This window comes from Giraffa tippelskirchi, chromosome 11 (genome assembly GCF_054371585.1).
Source record: "Giraffa tippelskirchi isolate mGirTip1 chromosome 11, T2T-mGirTip1v1.2.pri, whole genome shotgun sequence".
Taxonomy (NCBI): Eukaryota; Metazoa; Chordata; class Mammalia; order Artiodactyla; family Giraffidae; genus Giraffa; species Giraffa tippelskirchi.
In genome coordinates, this window is record NC_137285.1 from 1,643,219 (window position 1) to 1,663,665 (window position 20,447).

At 60.7% G+C, this 20,447-nt stretch overlaps 1 protein-coding gene and 1 long non-coding RNA gene across 15 annotated transcripts in view; one reads left to right on the forward strand and one right to left on the reverse strand.

Annotated features, from left to right (window-relative positions):
* The window catches only part of SPECC1L (sperm antigen with calponin homology and coiled-coil domains 1 like), an 85,290-nt gene extending 67,874 nt beyond the window's left edge, over window positions 1–17,416 (forward strand). For 13 of the 14 annotated variants that reach the window (XM_081542149.1, XM_081542156.1, XM_081542154.1 and 10 more), the window contains 3 exons: window positions 13,046–13,162; window positions 15,069–15,128; window positions 15,948–17,416. In XM_081542149.1, coding sequence (XP_081398275.1) covers window positions 13,046–13,162; window positions 15,069–15,128; window positions 15,948–16,037 — 267 coding nt within the window. In that variant the 3' untranslated portion in view covers window positions 16,038–17,416. The remainder of the gene's footprint in view (window positions 1–13,045; window positions 13,163–15,068; window positions 15,129–15,947) is intronic. The other variant, XM_081542151.1, reaches the window with a different exon arrangement.
* On the reverse strand, window positions 12,598–14,832 carry LOC145526472 (uncharacterized). Its single transcript, XR_014068918.1, has 2 exons — window positions 13,023–14,832; window positions 12,598–12,812 (listed from the first exon to the last, which is right to left on the reverse strand). It is a non-coding gene; the product is annotated as an uncharacterized LOC145526472 (long non-coding RNA).
* Window positions 17,417–20,447: the final 3,031 nt, after the last annotated feature.

A 20,447-nucleotide genomic window follows, 5' to 3' on the forward strand; every position in this document is an offset into this window, starting at 1 on the left:
GTGCCATGAGCGAGCCCGCTGCCGGTCGTGGGCGCTGTCCAATTAGCGGGGGCAGCCTCCCTGGCCAACACTCAGCTCGCCTTCCGCTCACCCTCCTGAGAGGCGTCTTACAGTGACCGTGCTCATCGCTGTAATTTCATCAACTGTCCATTACGCTGCAAGCCCTTGTGAGTTTGCCTTTTATCCAACACATTTTCCTCTTTTAAATTGCGCCCCGCCACCAACTATTTACTGAAGTTTTTACATATGGGAATATTATCGGAGGGGGTTGCTGTTGGGTTTGCAGAGTGGGCCTGAGCTCTCCCACCCCCAGGGATCAGGATGAATGACTCCCTGAAGGCCCCTGATGCTTCTGAACCATTGCTTTACAGATGGAGTCTTTTATTTCTTTTTCTATTCTAATCAGTGCCTCAGCTTGTAGCCAATGGTGTTTTAAAGCTAATTTAAGTACACAGTTAACTCCTTAGTGCTTAGGGAGAGAGGTGGTGATCCACTGCCCTCTACCATCACCCGTGCCTGTGCTGCTTGGAGTCGGGCCCAGGTCTTTGACTGTCTCTTTAGGGACTGACAGTGTTAAGGTGACCGGAGCAGAGGAACCAAGCAACAAGGGTAACTCACCCTTGCAGCGCTTTCCTTCAGTTCTAAATTTTATATTTAACAGCTTCTGTTGTACCGTTGTTTTCTTGTTCTTGGAAAACCTAATTGAATACAATCAAGGAGCCGCTAAAGGTTAATTTAAGAGAGCTTTACTTTGAAATCTCATTGGTTTCTGATAAAATGCCAGGCCTAGAGATGGATTAGTTAATCCAAAGGATAATGAAATCACTTAATCTACTGCAGAATAGCTTTAATAAATGGGCAGACGCTTTTAGTACTGCCCGAGGTAATTTAATCTCAAACAGTAAGAATGCACAGTTTTACTGAGGGATTTGCTCATCAGCGCTTGGACGGAAGACGGAAAGACACTGCATTTCTGAGTGGAGGTTAGCGGAGTCAGGATTGACGGACTCGGATGGTTCAACAGGGATGTGTGCTGTGCCCTCCTTGCATTCTCGCAGTGTTTCCCAACATAAAATTGTCAGATATACACTAAGCCCTGTGCCAGGTCGTGTGCTGGGCATTGACACAGAAATCACGAAATTAGAAAGGCCGTCCGTGTCTCAGGAGCGCCAGCCAGTGAGCTACGCGCCAGTGGCCGGGGCTCCGTGTGCACGTCTGCGCGTGACTGACAGAGCCTCAGAGCAGACTCTGCTGAGAGCTTCTACTCTGTGTAAAAGACGGATGTTATTTAAACACACATAAATACAAGTGTGTGCTGGTTAGTTTCCAGGCACTTAAGGACTTTCCAGAGAGCTTTGTGTTATTGATTTCTAACTTAATTGCATTGTGGTCAGAGAACGCACTCTGTAACTTGAATCGCTCTCAGATTTTTCGAGACTCATTTTGTGGCCCAGAACATGGTGTATAGTTTTTAAAGGCTGTTCTGCTGCTGTCGGAGGTCAGTTAGAGCCGTTGGTTGAGTGGCTCCTCAGCTGCTTTCAGGCTCCTCGCTCTGTCAGCTGCTGAGTGAGGGGCGCGGGGGTCTCGGCTCAAGCTTGTGGGCTTTCCGTGTCTCCGTGCAGGGCTGAGGGTGTTTGCTTTGTGTGTGTTGGAACGGTGACTTGGTACATAAATGCTGAGGATGGAGGCCTTCCCTCTGTCGTGAGGCGACCTTCATCCCTGCCACTCTCTGTTCTGAAGTCCTCTCTGGCTGACACCCCCACCCCGGCTCTCTTTTGATTACATTTAGCACAGTGTACATCTTTCTGGTGTATTTCTGATAGGTAGCCGAGAACCAAGTATTGCCGTGTTACTGTTTTAAGTTATTTCCCTAACAGTTACTCTAGAGATTACAAAATACATCTTATCACTGTTTACCTAAGGTTTTTCTGACTCGGTTTGGTAAAATTTTGCAGGCTTGCTCCAGTACGGCCCCTTTTCCTCTCTCTTCCTTTGTCCTGTTGTTGTCCTGTGTGTTAGATTTGTGTTGTCAACCCAACAGTGCCGTGTTGCAGTTAACTCCTTTATACAGTGACGCCGTTTTAAAAAGCTAAGAGAAGAAAGTAACGAGGGCGACTTCTGGTGGGGTGGCTGCCTGCTTTCTCTTCTTTCCTGACATTTTAGTCCTTTTTCCTGAATAATCATCTTTATTTCCTTAATTTATTTCCTGGAGATCAATCAGATCTCCAGAGTCCTGAAGTGGTTATTTTTGACCAGTTTGTCCAGTCCCGTGTCGGTTTTTTGGAGAGGGTTTGTCGGCCCCTGCCCCACCACGGGGAAAGTCTCCCAGCGTGCTTCCTTTTGGGTTCTTCTTTTATTCCCAACTGTTTCTCGCTAAGAAGCAGCAGATTCTCCCAGAATTGTGTGTCCCTGTGGGTTGAGGAGAGTCGGCAGAGTGAGAACGAATGGACAGATAAAAATAGCCAGGCCTTCCCGGCTTCCTTTGAAGCAGTCTACGGTAGGTAGGCAAAGTAGGAAAAGGAAGTTCCCTTCGCGGCTGTGAGCGTTCACTGGGAGCAAGCTGGCGTCGGCCCGCACGGCCTCGGGCCCTGTTGTGCCCCCCCCCGCCCTGCAGGGAGCTGCCCCCGGGCCCTGTTCGTGCCCCCTGGCTCTGTATGGAGACCCCCAGGCTCTGCTCCACACCCGGCAGCTGCAGAGACAGCTTTCCTGCCCCAGAGGCCCAGGCTTCCTGGGGGGCGTGTTGGTCACCCCATGCTGGGGGCGTGCCCCTTCCCACGCCTGTCTCGCTCTGTAGGAGGCCCTAGGTCCCGAGGAAGACGCTGCAAGCTGCCCTGTGCCATCCTTCCTCCTCTCGTCTCCCCTCCCCTCCGTCCTAGCCTCGTCTCCAGTAACTCAGGGCGGGAGGCTGGGAACGCTGGGGCTTCTGCAGGGGAGGCTCCTGAGCCAGGCTCAGCGTTGGCTCAGTTTCCTCTGCTATATCTAGAGTCTTAGGTCACAGGAATGGCTTCCCAGAGGTGAAATCAAAAAGGTGCAGGCAGCAGATAAGGGTTTGATCTGAATCAAATCGAGGTTGGAAGTCTGAACTGTTTTTATTGTACATTGTCACTTTGCATGGAAACTGGATTCCCATACAGAAAGCTCTCATTGTTTGTAAATATCACTGTGTCCCAGGGTTTAAAATACTTCAACAAAGGGAAACGAGTGGCCAGATTTGTGGTCCCACCCGTTCTCTGTGTGGACTCACACACACTCACAGTTCCCGCCAGTGAGGCAATGGAGACGGCTGGGCTGCCAGGCCTGACCTGATGACACGCCGTCTTTGTCCGGAGCAGCGGCCGGGCGGGGGGCTCATGCGTCTGCCGGGCGCCAGCAGGCTCTGCGGCCCGGGCTTGGCTCTGCGCGGCGGCCGCGGTGGACGCGAGGGCTGCCTCCTGTGCTCAGGGACCCTCTGCGCGCCAAGCATAGCAGCTGGAGGCTGCGTCTCCCCAGAACCACGATGTACTCCTGGCACCCTGTTGTTTAGCCATGGTTTGACAGGAGCTGCTAACACGTGTTTCCAGAAATGTCAGGGCTCTGATATTTAAATTAATTGCTTAGTAGCATTTCGATAAATTAGCTTGATCATTGTTTTAGTGTGGGGTGGATGACACTGCTCAACCAGATTCCCCATGACACCAATTAGAGTTTCGCACACCGCTGAGCGGGTCAGGGAGCCCCACGCAGCCCCAGTTCCCGCCTTTCTAGCTGGGAGTGTCCTCCGGGGCCCGCGCATTCGGCAACGTATTCAGGGCTGGTGGCTGTCCCCCGGCCAGGCAGAGCCTCTCAGACGCGCCTGCTGAGGCTCCTCCGGCAGGACGGGTCCATGGGGTCGTCAACTCCAGGACTCGGAGTCCGGCCCCTCCGGCCTTCCTCCTGTCTCCCCGTGGAACTCCGCGGGGACAGAGCAGCCGCTGGGTGTGGCCGATGGCCTGGCCACCAGCGCTCAGTCAGCTCCAGGTCTCAGGAGTGCGTGTGTTCATCAGGATCCGCACCCCGAAGGTCACCCCTGAGACGCCCTGGAACTCGTGGGGGGGGGGCTCCCGCCCTGCCACCCAGAGGTACTTGAGGCCCCTGCTCCTGCCCTGGGGTCTCCCGATGCCCGGCCCCAGGCTCCTCCCACCAGGCAGTGAGTGCCCTGGGCTCCAGGAGCTTTCCAGTAAGGACGCCTTTTTATTATATGAGGAATGCTGAGAAATAGAGAAATCAGATAAGCAGTGTTTTCAGGAGCAGCTTCATTTTTTTGCTAAAAGCAGAACCATTAAACCGTCTGGGTCACGTAATCTTCATATGTCATCCCCAGAGCTTGCACAGTCCTCACTTCCTGCCACCGTGAGAGGCCTTTTCCCTCTTGTGCTTCAGTGACTCTGCACCGGAGGCCAGCGTAACTGTGTGAGGGCCACAGAGGAGTCAGGGCTTGACAGGTTAATTTCATCACACGCATGCGTTTAGCCTGAGGTCACTCGAGTTTGGGGTGAGCTCTCCGTTTGTGGAAGCCGGTTATTTGCGGAGGCGCTTCAGTGCCGTGGGAAGGGTGGTTAGCCGCTCGGTGCTGTAGGGAAGGGCGCTGGTTGTCTCTCAGTGGGCTCTGCAGCGCAGGACACAGCAGGCCGGCTGTTTCCAGCCAAGAGTGGGCGACTCCCGTCCGAGTCACCCGAGAGCGGGCGACACAGGCTCACCGGCGTCGATGTGGCTCGTGCGTGCCTGTCGGTGGCATGCAGGAGGCTCGGGTCTCCTCTGCTCCGTCGGAGGCTCCCGCCCGCACACGTCCGGGTGTACCTTGCCCAGGGCTGTCAGTGGACACCTCCATGTGGGCAGGGCTTCCTCACAGCGTGCTGGCCATGGTCCCAGGGTGGACATCCTGAGAGAGGGACAGGTAATGGCCCCTTGCCTTTCATGACCTGGCGCAGGGGCCTGCCCAGCTCCAGGGGAGGGAGGTGGACCTTATGCTGATGGGCAGCGAGGCTCTGAGGAGGACTCAGGGCAGAACCACCACCAGGCCGCTTCTCAGGAATCCAGGCTGTCTCTTAAGGAAGTAGAGACATTACTAATGCGACACGAAGCCCAGGTGAGAGGGGCCTGGGCAGAGCCTGGGTCGGGGAAGGGGGGAGGGGTTCTTGCTGCGCACACAGGGTGCCCGCAGGCTCACTGGGGACCCCCCCCAGCATCCGGCAGGCGGTGCCCCCATCCGCCCACAGCCTGGGCAGAGCCTGGGTCAGGGAAGGGGGGAGGGGCCCGCGGGCTCACTGGGGACCTCCCCCCCAGCATCCAGCAGGCGGTGCCCCCGTCCATCCACAGCCTGGGCAGAGCCTGGGTCGGGGAAGGGGGGAGGTGCCCGCGGGCTCACTGGGGACCCCCCCCAGCATCCGGCAGGCGGTGCCCCCGTCCGCCCACAGCCTGGGCAGAGCCTGGGTCAGGGAAGGGGGGAGGGGTTCTTGCTGCGCACACAGGGTGCCCGCGGGCTCACTGGGGACCCCCCCCCAGCATCCGGCAGGCGGTGCCCCCGTCCATCCACAGCCTGGGCAGAGCCTGGGTCGGGGAAGGGGGGAGGTGCCCGCGGGCTCACCGGGGACCCCCCAGCACCCGGCAGGCGGTGCCCCCGTCCGCCCACAGCCTGGGCAGAGCCTGGGTCAGGGAAGGGGGGAGGTGCCCGCGGGCTCACCGGGGACCCCCCAGCACCCGGAAGGCGGTGCCCCCGTCCGCCCACAGCCTGGGCAGAGCCTGGGTCGGGGAAGGGGGGAGGTGCCCGCGGGCTCACCGGGGACCCCCCAGCACCCGGCAGGCGGTGCCCCCGTCCGCCCACAGCCTGGGGCCGGCCCTGCTGTGGTCCACCTGTGCGCTGTGTTCAGCCACAAAATGCAAGACGCTGGGGATGAGCTGAGAAGGTGGGGAGCTGAGGGGCCGTGGAGAGCCTAGATCTGCCTGAGTGCGGTCTGGGCTGCCCGCTTGTCCTCTAAGTAGACATGCTGAGGTGGGGTTGTCTGTGGCACAGATAAACGTCAGGTGTGGGGCACGATGGTCTGACTATGCACGCACGGAGTGTGACCACAGGAGGCTGAGGGAGCCTCGTCTCACATGCGTGCGGAGCAGAAAGATGTTCCGTGATGAGAGCTGTAAGGGTCTACTCTCAACTTTTATGTACAACCTACGGCGGTGTTACGTCCCCAGGACCCATTTATCTCAAAACTGCAAGATTCTGCCCTCCGTTCCCCTCCCCCACCCTATCCGTGGTGACCACAAATCTAATGTCTGTTCCTCCAAGTTTGTCTGTTCGTTTTTGAAGTAGAGCAGCCCCACCACACCGTGAGGTGTAACTCAGAGACGGGGCGTTACCGTGCAGTGGAGTGACCGCTCCTGCTGCATGCAGCTGAGTTTTACCGCTTGCTGACTTGATCCATGTACACGCCTGGGGAAGTGTCCCCACGCCAGACAAACGTCTGTCTCCTCGAGAACATCCTGCCCCGGTCTGCTGTCACTGCGGGGCTTGCATTTTTCTTAATTTTGTGTAAATAGAATCACAGTGTGCAGTGTGGGGAAGGGTCTGGCTTCTCTCACTGAGCGTAATTATTTTGAGATTGGTTTGTATTGTTGTGTGTCAGTAATTCATCTCCTCCTTTCCTGGAGACGCGTCCGTTTACGGCCGTGTCCCCGTTCATTATCCGTTCGGCTGTTGGTGGACACGGGGCTGTCTCCAGTGGTCGCTTGTTTTGAGGAAAGGTCCCCTGGACCGTCTTTGCGGGTGTTTGTGGAGGTGTCTGAAAGTGGTTGGCTGGGTCACGTGGTCTGAGAGGGTTGCGGCCCCCAGTCCCCCCTGCCCTGGCCGGGGCTGGGCACGGGCAGCCTCGGGCCTGTCCTGCGTGTGTGGTCTGGTTCCAGGTCTGCAGGTGCCTCTGAGCACGTGGTGTTGGGTGTCTCTCCACGTGCTCATTTGTGGTCCATCCAGGACCCTTCTTGGTGAAGTGTCCATCGCGAGGTCACTCACTCCAGGAGGGATGTCTTGCCACCTGGAGCATGAGCCTTGCCCTTAGGGAACTTCCAAGATTAGTTTTGAAACATAGTAAGTATTTCCAGGCCTCTTAACAGTGGTGCCCTTTTCTGGGCGGTAGGCTGCCTTCAGATGACTGGGACTTGGGATCATGGCGTTCAGACTCCTGCAGACCCCACCTCCTCCTTGCGGCCCTCAGCCTTTCTGCGTCCTGACCCGTGTTATACCAGAAACCAACCTGTGTGCAAACTGAAGCCAGGATGGGGGGGGCGGGGGCCCCACGGGAGGGCGCAGGTGTGGCAGGGTGCCCCTCGAGGGTCCTGAGAGCCGCGCCCCTCTCCCCTGGAGGGCGACCCAGCCGTGCCCCTCTGGACAAGGTGCCCTTGGTTGATGTAGAACCAACCGCCGACAGACGGGAAGGAGCAGCGGTTGCTGCTGGAGGCCGTGAAGTGGACTCCTGACCGGGTGCATGTGCTGAGCGGCTCTGTCCCCGCGTCGCCTCCTCCCTTGGGGCCCTGCGGGCTGCCTGGTCAGGCAAAGGAGACCCCGGTGCTTCCAGGCCCCGTCTCCTCGCAGGCGGTCCTCCCCGCCTCAGCACAGCCAAAGGCTGTGGGCAGAGCCTCTGCTCCTCGCAGGCTTGCATGGACTATTTCTTAGAGGTAAGGTGTTTGAATGAGCCCAGGTGTACGTTCTCTGTGTCTGTTCTCCATCTTTGTAAAGTGGTGTCTTATTTTCAGCAGGCTTCATGTTTAGAAGATGAAACTTGTTGTAAAGCCCGTTCTGTACTGAAGCCTCTGGGTCCTCTGGCCTTTTCCCCTGGATTCTCTCTCCTTCTCTTCAGGGTGCTCCTAAGCCAGCTCTGGAGCAGCCTCTGCAGGGCCTGGCCCACCGCCTGGGGTCAGACGTGACGTTTCCAGACGCACCCAGCTCATAGCGTGTGCAGTTCCTGCGCCCTGTGGGCGCGCCCTGCTTCACGTGTCCATCTTCCGCTCGGTAGACGTTTGTGTTGCTTCCGCTTCCAGCTCTCAGGGCGCTGTGAGCGCCCCTGTGGGCACGCGTGCCCATGCTGTCTGCGGGTCTTCTCAGTGCGTCCTGGGGGAGGCCTTCCGGGGCCCGTGGTGGCGCTCTGTGTACGTGGCCGGGGTCGTCTCCCTGCCCCGCAGCAGCCGTCACCAGCTTCTGCGGCTTCCTGCTCTCAGGGCACTGTGCAGCCTGGCGGGGGAGGCGGTGGTGCGGCCCCGCTCTGACCTGCGGCCTCCAGCTCGTTCTCTTGTGCTACTGGTCGTCCGTCAGCCTTGGAGACATGTCAGTTCAGGGCCTCTGCCCCTTTCCATGTTTGCACATTGGGTTGTTTGCTGTTGAGTTGTAGGCTTATTTCTCATGGAAATTTTCACATACAACTCGCTAAAGCAGTGGGAACGACCCCAGGCCCAGGCCTGGTTACGCCCCACCCCCGGGATTCCATTTAACATCAGCACACGTTTCAACACCTTCCCTGCTGGCTTAGGTGGTAAAGAATCTGCCCACAATGCGGGAGACCCGGGTTCCATCCCTGAGTGGGGAAGATCCCCTGGAGAAGGGTATGGCAACCCGCTCCAGTATTTGTGCCTGGAGAATCCCATGGACAGAGGAGCCAGGTGGGCTGCAAGAGCTAGACACGACTGAGCAACTAAGCGTGTGTGCGGCGCGCGCACACACACACACACACACACACACACGTCTGGACAGAGTTCAGAGTTCCCAGTTGAATCCTGGTCAGTTTTACAGTTGATTTGCTTGAATTAAGATCCAAATAAGGTTCGCACATTGCATTTTTTTCCTCTCAGTGTCTGTCTGGAAGGAACTGGACAGTCGGTCTGGTGGAGCATCTGTGTTTAGGCTTGGGGGGGCTAGCCCTGCAGCGCTGTCTGTGGGTGAATTGGTGTTAACAGACTCGAGGCTGGATGTGCCCCTGGCTCAGGTGTTGGGCAGAAAAGCCCCTGAGCTGTGGAGTTGAGTCCGTCCATCTGTCCGTCCAGGCAGGGGGTGGGCTGGTGTGGAGCACGGCCCTGGATGGAGCCACTCCGGCCGCCTGTCCTGGGAGCTCTCTTCTCGGATGGGCTTCTTGGTGGCCTTCTGTCCAGCGCTCAATCCTGGCCTGGCTCGCCGGCGGGCGGCATCCCGCTTGGGGTCCGGCTGGCCGACTGGCCCTCGTGCTGTGGGGTCCTGCCCCTCATGCTTGCAACCACTTAGGTCTTTGGGGCAGTGGGCCTGCCTCCAGGCCGCATGCTGGGGCCCCCGGGGCCTTGGAGAACTGTGCCCGACCGAGCAGCCAGCTTCCCGGGCGAGAGTAGGCCGGTGGCGCCTGGAAAGCCTGAGGCTCAGTGAGGGGCCACGGTCCTTGCTGCCCCACCCCCGCAGGGCACAGGAGGCTGTCTGTCCTCGGGCCAGCGCCCCCCCCACCGCCCCTCCCCCACCGCCCCGCGTCTCCTTCCTTCCTCCGTTTCACACACGAGTCCCGACGTGGACATCGTGACAAGCAGGCCTCCCTCCCTCCCCTGACCAGGAGCAGAGCCTGGCCAAGGTCCCAGGCATACGTGCACCCGGCACCGCGGGCTGCTGCGTGCTCCTCCAGGGCCCCCAAGGCCTCTGCTGACCGTCACTCGGGGGTCACTTGTCACTCGGGGTCACTCGGGAGCCGCAGAAACCGCCTCCTGCCGGTTCTCCCTCTCTGGCCCCTGCCTCCGCACTGTCCTCACCCAGGCTCCACCATCCCCAAATGCTGCCCCCTGGCCTGGGGCTGAGGACTGGAGGGCCCTGGGCAGGGGCTTGTCTGTGGCTCTGTCCTGCCTCCCGATGCCGGGCAGCGTGGTTGGCGGGAGACCCTGCCATGATCGCTGAGCCAGTGGAGGAAGCTGTGTGTTGCAGAGGCAAACCGTGGGCTCAGGCCCTTTGCCTCGTTGCCTCAAATATGAAAGTGCCAGTTGCACAGATGTGTCCAGCTCTTTGCAATCCCCTGGACTGTATGTAGCCTGCCAGGTACTGGAGTGGGTTGCCATGCCCTTCTCGGGGGTATCTTCCCGACCCAGGGATCAAACCCGTGTCTCCTGCACTGCAAGCGGAATATGTACTGTCTGAGTCGCCACTGTGGTATTTGGGGGTGCGTTTTGTAGCCCTTAATTAAAAATCAGACAAGTGAAAACATGTTAAAATGTTCTATGACATACTATTCGTGTAGCTTCTTGGCCCTCAGATCCCCCACCCCTCCAGCGGCAGTGCACGGAGGTGGGTCCCGCCCGCTGCAGGGGGACAGGCTGTATCTGAGGTCAGGAGGGCCGCGGGCAGGGCAGCATCACAGGTGAGTCTGCGTGAGATGAGACGGGCATCGGGGGCCCAGGCACGGGCAGGCCAGCTGCCCGTGGGGCCGGGCGCTGCTTCCTGGGGGTGGGGTCAGAGCGCCCGGTATGAGTCTGTGCCCAGGGCTTTGTGAGCTTTCCCTCCGGTGCGTCCAGTGACCACTTGTGTTTGTGCAGACTTAGACTCACCTTGCACAGCAGGAGAGCCCCGAAGAGACAGACCCGTAGGATCTGCAGTCGTTAATCACAGCTTGTGATGACTCTGTGTGTCTTAGAACTGTTCCCTCCTCGGAGGGCGGAGTCCTGAGCAGGAGGAGATCCTCCTGTCTGCAGCAAGTTCCCCTCACAAGGCACGGGCTTTGGTGCTACAGTATTTCTGGGGCGGGTCGGCCGGCCGCAGGGCTGCCGTGGGGGTCAGGACCTGCTGGGAGGAGGCCCCCGCGCCCGCGGCTGCTCAGAGAGAGGCAGGCGGGGAGCTGGGCTGTACAGGCGAGACCCTCCTCTGCCCTGGATGTACCGCTTCCTGAGACGAGGAATCCCTGTCAGGCGGCTTGAGGAACTTGGTGCAGGGGTCGCCCCAGCCCTGCCGCGTCGGAGGTCCCTGTCTGCTGCCCCTCCCTGTTCTCACACCCTCTCCCTTGGGCTCCTGGTTTGTTCCGCCCGTGGGCCCTTCCCCGTGTCCATTCAAGGCAGGTCTGCACAGCCCGTACGCCCAGGGGCCCAGAGCGCAGACGGGGGCCGGCACGTCCCACCTCGCTTCTCAGCCCAGGGGACAGCGTCGTCTCCGCGCTGTCCACGTTCCGACTGTCCATTCACACAGTGTGACTTTTCCGCCCCAAACGTGAAGAGGCGGACGGTGAGACGGAGCAGAGGTGTAGTGTCCCTGCCCCGTCTCAGGGCCTGGCTGCCTCCCCAGGGTTGCTGGTCAGGCCTCCCGGCTAGCAGGGGCCGCAGTGGGGGTCTGGGCTTCGATCGTTTCCATATGGAAGTTGGTGGTCGGTGCCCTGGGACCCCGTGTCTCCGCGGGCTTTGAAGGCTCTGGTGGGCCTCATACAGGGTGCTGCCCGACTGCGGGCCCAGGCTGGTCTCTGGAGGAACCTGCGAGCCGGGCAAGCTGCTTCCCACGGAGCCAGGCCTCTGCCACGGCCGCTGAGGCCAGGCACGTAGGCGGCTCTAGGTCGGCCAATCACTGGGCAGGAAGTGGGGGCGTGCTTCCTCCAGGCCTGCATGTGAGCGGCCGGGGGCGCAGCCTTGGCCCGTGCAGAGCTGGACACGTCGTCAGGCGCCCCATCCCTGCTGCCTACGGGCCGCCCGTGTCCTGGCTCCTGGTCGGGACACCGCGCCCCCAGGACTGGGCGGCGGGGTCCTGCGGGGGCCCTGTGACCCGGGCCTCCGCGGGGAGTGTGCCCCGGTGTGTGGGAACACGGGGACCCTGCTGTGGGGGCCCTGGCCCCCCCATGGCCACGGACAGGTGGCCTCCCTTCCCGTCCAGGTTTCTCCCACTGGCTGTGTCCTGAGATTCCCGGGAGGTCACAGGGGCAGGTTGGCTGTGGTGGTAACTGCAGGAGTTGCAGAGCAGAGGCCGTGAGGGCGGCCAGCCTGTTGGGACTGTCGCGTGGCCACGGTGTGGGGACCGGTGACGCGGGGCTCCTGGGCCTCAGCGTGGGGGGCTGGCTCTGCCCTTGGCTGGCCGTCACAGGCCCACCACCCGCTACCTCAGTCTCCCCAGAGCTGTCGGCAGGTCTGCACCCCTGTGGCGCCTCGACCTGGTCACTTCTGTCAGCACGGCTTACGAACAAGGCCTCCAGGCCGGCTTGGCAGCCACTGGGAGAGTGACCTCCAGCTCGTCACCCCCAGCGGGTGGCATCCCGGTGCCTGCGGTCAGGGCCCGACGGCTCCTTTTGGCGACAGAGCTTGTGTCCACCCCTCCTGTGGCTTTTGTCAGAAGCCCCGCCCTGGGCCCCGGGCCCCATGTGGGGTCAGGCGCTAACTGTATGGGCAGCCGAGCTGGAGCTCCCGGCAGGCACGTGGCGCGGCTCTGAGGTCGCTGCCCAGGGAGTGGCGCGTGGCCTGGGCGGCCCCTGGGAGGGAGGCCCCGAGACAGGACCCAGGGCGTGCCGGGCCGGGGGCGCGCTCTCTTTAGTTCATGGCATTTTCATAAAGTGTGTGAATTTCCAAATGTGATCGTGGAGTTGCTGCTTCGAAAGGATTCTTGCAAATAAAGGTAAAGGCTACTTTCTAGCTGAATGGCTCTGTCATATAATACAATACTCTGAGGGACACATCGCGTCTGTAGTTGGGAACGGTGTATCCTGGACATGGAGTTGGGTACTTGTCGGAGCCAAGCTGACTCTTGGACATGCGCCGCGGGGGCCTGCCGCCCGTGTCATGGGGTCTGGGTGTGTGTCCCCAGTGCAGACTGGAGGCTGCCACCCTCGGTGTGAGGTGGGGACATCCTGTGAGTCGTGGGGTATGGGTGAGGCTGGACACCACTCTTCCTAATACAGAGCTGCCGCTCCCGCGGCCACTGACACCAGCTGGCCCTGGGCCCAGGCCCCTGGCCCCCAGCGCGCCGCGCTTTCTGCAGAGGCTCAGCCTGCCTGGACTTGAGGGCCCCACCCCACCCCCCGCCGTGAACTGAGAAGCCCGGGGGGTGTGTCACTCACGTGGTTTCTTTCTTTTCCTGCAGAACATCGACATCACCAACTTCAGCAGCAGCTGGAACGATGGGCTGGCCTTCTGCGCCCTCCTGCACACCTACCTCCCCGCGCACATCCCCTACCAGGAGCTCAACAGCCAGGACAAGGTGTGGGCACGCAGACGAGGGGGCCCTTCTGGGGGCACGGGGGCAGGCTGCCAGCTCTCCCCCTGGCTGACGACACAGGCTCGGCTTGGCGAGGAGCATGGTCTGGGCAGCGCCACCCACGCCAGGCCAGGCTCCTCCCCATCTGGCCAGGACCGGCTCAGTTCAGTTCAGTTCAGTCGCTCAGTCGTGTCCAATTCTTTGCGACCCCATGGACCGCAGCACACCAGGCCTTCTTTTCCATCACCAACTCCCGGAGTCCACCCAAACCCATGTCCATTGAGTCAGTGATGCCATCCAACCATCTCACCCTCTGTTGTCCCCTTCTCCTCCTGCCCCCAATCCTTCCCAGCATCAGGGTCTTTTCCAATGAGTCAGCTTTTCGCATGAGGTGGCCAAGGTGTTGGAGTTTCAGCTTCAAAATCAGTCCTTCCAATGAACACCCAGGACTGATCTCCTTTGGATGGACTGGTTGGATCTCCTTGCCGTCCAAGGGACTCTCAAGAGTCTTCTCCAACACCACAGTTCAAAAGCATCAGTTCTTTGGCACTCAGCTTTCTTTATAGTCCAACTCTCACATCCATACATGACCACTGGAAAAACCATAGCCTTGACTACACGGACCTTTGTTGACAAAGTAATGCCTCTGCTTCTTAATATGCTGTCTAGGTTGGTCATAACCTTCCTTCCAAGGAGCAAGCGTCTTTTAATTTCATGGCTGCAGTCACCATCTGCAGTGATTTTAGAACTCCAAAAAATAGTCTGACACTGTTTCCATTGTTTCCCCATCTATTTGCCATGAAGTGATGGGACCAGATGCCATGATCTTAGTTTTCTGAACGTTGAGCTTTAAGACAACTTTTTCACTCTCCTCTCACTTTCATCAAGAGGCTTTTTAGTTCTTCTTCACTTTCTGCCATAAGGGTGTGTCATCTGCATATCTGAGGTTATTGATATTTCTCCCGGCAATCTTGATTCCAGCTTGTGTTTCTTCCAGCCCAGCGTTTCTCATGATGTACTCTGCATATAAGTTAAATAAGCAGGGTGACAATATACAGCCTTGACGTACTCCCTTTCCTATTTGGAACCAGTCTGTTGTTCCATGTCCGGTTCTAACTGTTGCTTCCTGACCTGCATACAGGTTTCTCAAGAGACAGGTCAGATGGTCTGGTATTCCCATCTCTTTAAGAATTTTCCAGTTTGTTGTGATCCACACAGTCAAAGGCTTTGGCATAGTCAATAAAGCAGAAATAGATGGTTTTTTTGGAACTCTCTCACTTTTTTTAGTGATTCAACGGATGTTGGCAATTTGATCTCTGATTCCTCTGTCTTTTCTAAATCCAGCTTGAACATCTAGAGTTCACCGTTCACATACTGTTGAAGCCTGGCTTGGAGAATTTTGAGCATTACTTTGCTAGCGTGTGAGATGGGTGCAATTCTGCGGTAGTTTGAGCATTCTTTGGCATTGCCTTTCTTTGGGACTGGAATGAAAACTGACCTTTTCTAGTCCTGTGGAAAGGGATTAGATCTGATAGAGTGCCTGAAGAACTATGGACGGAGGTCTGTGACATTGTACAGGAGGCAGGGATCAAGACCACCCCCCAGAAAAAGGATGGGCTCAGTGCGGCCCAAGCCTTCTACTGCCCCCAGCGCCCCGCCTCAGGGCCCCTCCTGCCTTTCAGATGACTTTTGAAGACCCCCGCAAGGGGAAAACTATTTCACAGTGTTTCTTATTAGCTTTGGGGGTGTCCAGGCAGCTCAGGACTGACCCCTGGGGGGGGGGGTCACTGCACAGCTGGTTGGCAGAGGGGTGGGAGGGCCCGGTGGCGGCGGTCAGCGCAGCAGGCGTTGGGGGGCTGGTGGCCCTCCCCGGCCCGCTCACGCACCCGGCCCGTGGCTTCTCTTCCAGCGGAGGAACTTCACGCTGGCCTTCCAGGCGGCCGAGAGCGTCGGCATCAAGTCCACACTGGTGAGCCCTCACCCTGGGGGGCCCTCACCCTCGGGGCCCTGCGAGGACGCCCTCTGGAGGCTGCGGACGGCCCCCATCCGGTGCGCTCCTGCCTCCTGCTGAGCGTCCGAGGACCACCCTGGGCTGGGGGTGGTCAGGGTCCCCGTCAAAGGCGCACCCCAGCAGCTCGGCCTGTGTCACAGTGGAGGGCGGGGGCCCAGAGCACAGGGCTCCCGGGGGCGCGGTCAGGGCGGGGGGAGCCTGGGGCGCAGCTGCCGCGCTCAGGAGACAGTTTCTGGGGGGGTTCCTGCCTTGTCGGCAAATCTGACTTCAAGGGAGAAAACGCTGCTTCCAAGTACAAAGCCAGCACCCCCACACCCAGAGACGCACAGCTTAGGGTGTCCACAGAGTGACGGACCCCACGGGGCCAGGTCAGGAGTCCCCAGGGCTACCTCCCAGCCCAAGGGGACCTGTCACCTGCCTCGAAGCAACCGATAGCTTTGAACGAGTCTTGACCCTGCAGAGCTCCGTAAATGTCTCTCTCGAGCTCACTGAGTGGCTTCTATTCAGTTGTAAACGTAGAGACAGAAGTTTTGGTTATGCGATGGTTCCCTTATCTGGAAGGTTCATGCCACATGTAAAGTTCTGATGGGGGCTGTGCGGGTGGGCCTGGGGGGACGCACATGCTGGGGACGAGCCCCGTTGGGCCTTGGGGGCGGCCCTGGGCACCCAGGCGGGATGGAGCTGCGTCCTGCCCTCTGGGCTGTGACGGGGCGGGGGCCAGGAGCCTGCGGGGCCGGTCAGAGGCGCCCAGGCTCTGACGGCTTCCTTCCCCGTCAGGACATCAACGAGATGGCGCGGACCGAGCGGCCTGACTGGCAGAGCGTGATGCTCTACGTGACCGCCATCTACAAGTACTTCGAGACCTGAGCGCCTGTGGCGCCTCACCGGGGCCCAGCGCCCGCCGCTCCGTGCCCGGCCAGCTTCCTGCGCCCCGACCCGCTCACCCGCCTGGGTCAGAGCTGTGGCGGGAGGCCCGTCCTCAGCCAGCCTGGGCACGGGGCTTCCTGTGACCGCAGCTCCGGGGAGCACCTCGGCCGCCCTCCACCAAGAACCGGGGTCGGGAGCCTGTCGGGACCCCGCTTGCCTCCCACCCCCAGGCTCCTGCGCAGACACGCCAGCCGCCCTCCAGCTCCAGGGGCCTGGAAACCCGGTGCCGGCTTCAGGGTCCTGACAGAGGAGTCCTTCACAAGCAGTTTTTGAGTTCAAAAGTGGTTTTCTTATGAGCAATATTGGGGGAAGCGCTCCTGTTCTCTCAATACCAAAGTTAAATCGTTTCAGTAAGCGTAGCGATGAAACAGCCTCCGGATGTGAGGCGGTGAAGGCCAGGACCAGCATCGTGAGAAACAGGAGGAGAAGCTGAGTGAACCGAGGCCTAGACACTGCGGCCTCAGTGCCTGCAGCGCTCGGACATGACCTCCCTCCGGCGGGGTGGACGAAAGTGCCTTAGCTCTGCAGGCTGGGCCGTGTCCTGGTGACCAACCTCGGCCCGTCCTGGGGCCCAGGAGCCGCTGGGGCGACCCGTGTCCAGAACCCAGACTGGCAGACGGAAGGGTAGCCCGCACCCGGGGGGCTCGGGGCTCGGAGGCAGCCGGGCAGCGGGGCCCGGAGCCCAGGGGACCCTGTGGACGCCTGCCGGCCACCCTGCTAGGCCTGCCCTCGCGTCTGCTCTGTGGGCACCCGGTGGCCGTTGGGGAGAAGGGCTGCCCTCCACGTCTCTCCATTCGGCTCTTCTCTCAGCCACACTCACGGTGGCCCACGTGCCCGGCCTATGGCCACGATCGTGTCTATTTATTAAGTGGGGGCCGCTTTTCTGTCCAGCGGAGACCTCCCTGGGTCTGCAGGCCGCACTCTGTTCCTGGTGGCGCCTGCTGGGGGCCTGGGGTGGGGTCCCCGGCATCCCCTGGAGGAGGGCCCGGCTTCAGCCCAGGGCTGGTGGTGGCGCTGCAAGGGGGTCTCCCGGGGACCCTGTTGCCTCCGACGACAGCCCGCATGGCCAGGCCCTTGGTTGGCACGGGGGTCCCGTGAGGAGCTGCAGGAGGCCCCTTGGGACCACCAGCTGTGAGGTCCGATCCAGACGGCCTGGTTCCGGACGTGATGCGGGCCCAGCCTGCCTCCTCCCACCAAGCACAAGCTTCCTGCAAAAGGACCCGTGGGCTTCCTCTTGACCACAGGCTTCTGCTGACTGACGATACTCTAAATTTTGTTCTATTAAATACTCTTGAATGAATTAAAAGTGTTGTAACACATCAGCCTGGGCTTTTCTGGGTCGCTGTGAACAGGACCCTCATTGCTTCCAGGGTCTGTCTGTGGCCGGGGGGACACCTGACCCAGAGCCTGCAGGCGAGAAGGTGTCCTGGGGCCCATGGGGGGGGCCCGCCCGAGCGAACCCCGGACTGGGCAGGCGCTGCTCCACTGGGAGACCGCGTCTTGAGGCTTGAGGGGCGTTTTTAGAAGCGTATTTTCTTGGAGATAATGTTGAGAATATATAAAATTATAAAGAAACAAAAAAATCCAGCTCTACCCGTCACAGCGCCCAAGCAGTCAGCCTTTCTTCCTTGTGTGGAGGGGCTGACCCCACGGCCCGGCAGCCTGTGTCACCGCACACAGCGCGGGGCGACGTGGGCGCCCCCCCTGGGTCTGTGACTCCCTCCCTGGGTCAGGGCCTCATCCGGGGAGCCCCCTCTGCCACTGCCCTGCCGGAGCCGACCCATAGTGGCCAGAGGCTCTGCGCTCTGTGTGGGCCCTTCTTGCAGCCTCAGGAGGGGAGGCCCATCCCGGACCCCGGGCGGTGGGGGCAGACACCCCTCCCGCTGCTGTGCTGGCCGCCTCCACGGGGCTGGGAGCTGGGGGGTGTCCCGGGTTCGGGGAGGCCTTGTTGCCCAAGGTGGCCCCTCAGTGGGGGCTCGCAGGCCCCGGGTTCTGTCGGGGGCAAGGGGGGTGAGCAGGGCCCAGGTCGCTAGGAAAGCGCTGATGGCATCAGGACGGGGCTCCAGGCTCCCTGGCTCCGGGACCTGCCCCTTGGCTGGGAGCGCTTGGGGTGTGGAGGAAGGGCCAGGAACTGGGGGGCTGTGGGGGGGGGGCTCTGCCTGCAGCCTGTGCCAGGCCCAGGCTAAGGGCACTGGGGCCCCCGGATGGTGGCGTCTGCGTCATGTATGTGTCCGAGGTGGTCAGGGCTCCAAGGAGGGAGACACCATGAGGTCTGGAGCCTTATGTGGTAGGCCAGAAAGGCCGGGGAGGGGCCTGGGGCCACAGGTCACCAGCACCCATCAGGCAGGACGCAGGGACACCCGGTCGCCCCCAGGTCTGCCTCTGTCTCCCGGGAGGGACCACCTCTGCAGCAGGGTAACCCCAGGAAGGGGCCCCTGTGGACCCTGTGCCCCTGTGAAGCGCAGTGGGGAGCTCCTGGTGGGGGGGCGGCTTTGATAACCTAGCCGCTGCTGCCGGCAGTGCCCGGGCGCCGTCGTTCCAGACGAGGCCCCGCTCCACCTGGGCCACAGGGACGTGCCCACTCACCTCCTGGGCCTGGCCGGGGCCGGGGTCTGCAGCCCGGCCTCCCGTGTCTGCTCTCCAGGGCCTCGGACCCTGAGCTGCGCCCCGCGAGGCGCCCACCTCTGCAGTTCCAGGGCCCCAGGAAGAGTGTGGTGCTCCCCCTCACAGAAGAGGACTTGGCGGGCACTCGGCGCAGCCTGGCAGCTCCCGGGACCCTGGCCCCAGCTCTCTTGGGGTGCTTCACCCCGTATCTGGCCTCTTCTGCTCCTGGTGCGGCCCCAGAACCGGCCCAGCTGGGGGCCAGAGGCCACGCAGGTGCATCCTGGGCAGGAACACAGAGCCCGGGAGTGGGCTGAGGGGAGCCCAGCTGGCCCCGGACGGAAGGAAGGGTGGGTGCCCACAGCTTCCACAGGCTGGCGCGGGGCCAGGCAGGAACGCCACAGCCCACGAGGGGCCTGCTGGGCACCCTGTCCCCGTCACCTCGGTGCGGCTGTGGGCTCGTGGGGCTCTCCTCGCCCGGCCCGGCCCCAGAGGAGCACACTCAAGGCCCATGGGTGGCGGGCAGCAGAGGATCGCCACGGGGGACGCAAGACCTGCTGAAGAGCCCCTCTCTGTGCCTGCTTCCTGTCCAGTCTGGGCAGAGCCTTCACTGGGCACCTGGACGGAGGCTCGTGGCAAATGGCACAGGACCACTGGAGCGGACCCCCCACCCCTCCCGCCTCTGCCAGAAGGCTGTGGACCCTGCTGTTCCCAAGGCAGCTGGGTTCCAGCGCCTGGGGAGCTGGCTCTAGGGCTGGAGTCCCGCCAGGCCCAGCTGACCACCCCTGTCTCGAGGGCACAGCTACCCCAGGCCTGGCAGCGGGTGGGGGGGCTGGGGTGGTAAAAAAGAATGAAATTCTGGCATCTGAAGCAACATAGATGAACTTGGGGGCATTATGCTAAGTGAAATAAATTGAACAGAGAAAGACAAATACTGTATGATATTACATATATGTGAAATAAAAAAATACAACAAACTAGTAAATAAAACATAAAAGAAACATAGATATAGAGAACAAATTAGCACCCCTGCAGAGGGGGGGCTTCCCACTGGGCCCCACGGGTGAAATCCGAGGGCTTTGGCCGTCTGGCCCAGGGAGCTGGCTTCAGCCCCTGGGCACTGGCTGCAGCCAGGCCACACCTGCGAAGGTCTGGACAGGAAGGCCATTGGACCCCAGAAGGGGACTGGGGACCCACGCTGGGGGGCTTGGGGATGAGCGTGACCCGGGGTCGGCTGAGTGTTGGTCCCCGCCTTATGAACCCCTGCCGACCCGTCTGGGCCCCAGGTGACTCTCAAGCAACTCCCTGGATGTTTGTTGAGTGAGAACTGAGTGAACTCGGGCCGATGGGCGTGGGCGGGAGGGTTTTGTCCCTGCGGTAGGAGTTTGTCCCACCGGAGGGCCTAGAGGGTGGTCCTTCGTGGTCTGACTGGCATAGCTCCGGGGGCAGCAGGACAGAAAGACAGCAGCCCTACTCTACAGGTGAGGCAAGGGGCCCCCCAAAGCCGGCGGGAAACAGCACCAGGGTCCGATTCCCCCGCCTTGGAGGTGAGTGCGGGGGAGGGAGGAGACGGCAGAGCCAGCTGGGCTGGACCAGGGCCGGACCTTGGGGTGGGGCCAGGGGGCTGAGCCGGGGGAGAGGCATGGGGCTGCGCTCCCGCACCTCTTCCCCTGAGGTCTCAGGGTTCCATCCTAGTTCCCCCAGCCCTCCTGTGCCTCCCTGTGCCTGAGGAGGGGGCCACTGGACATC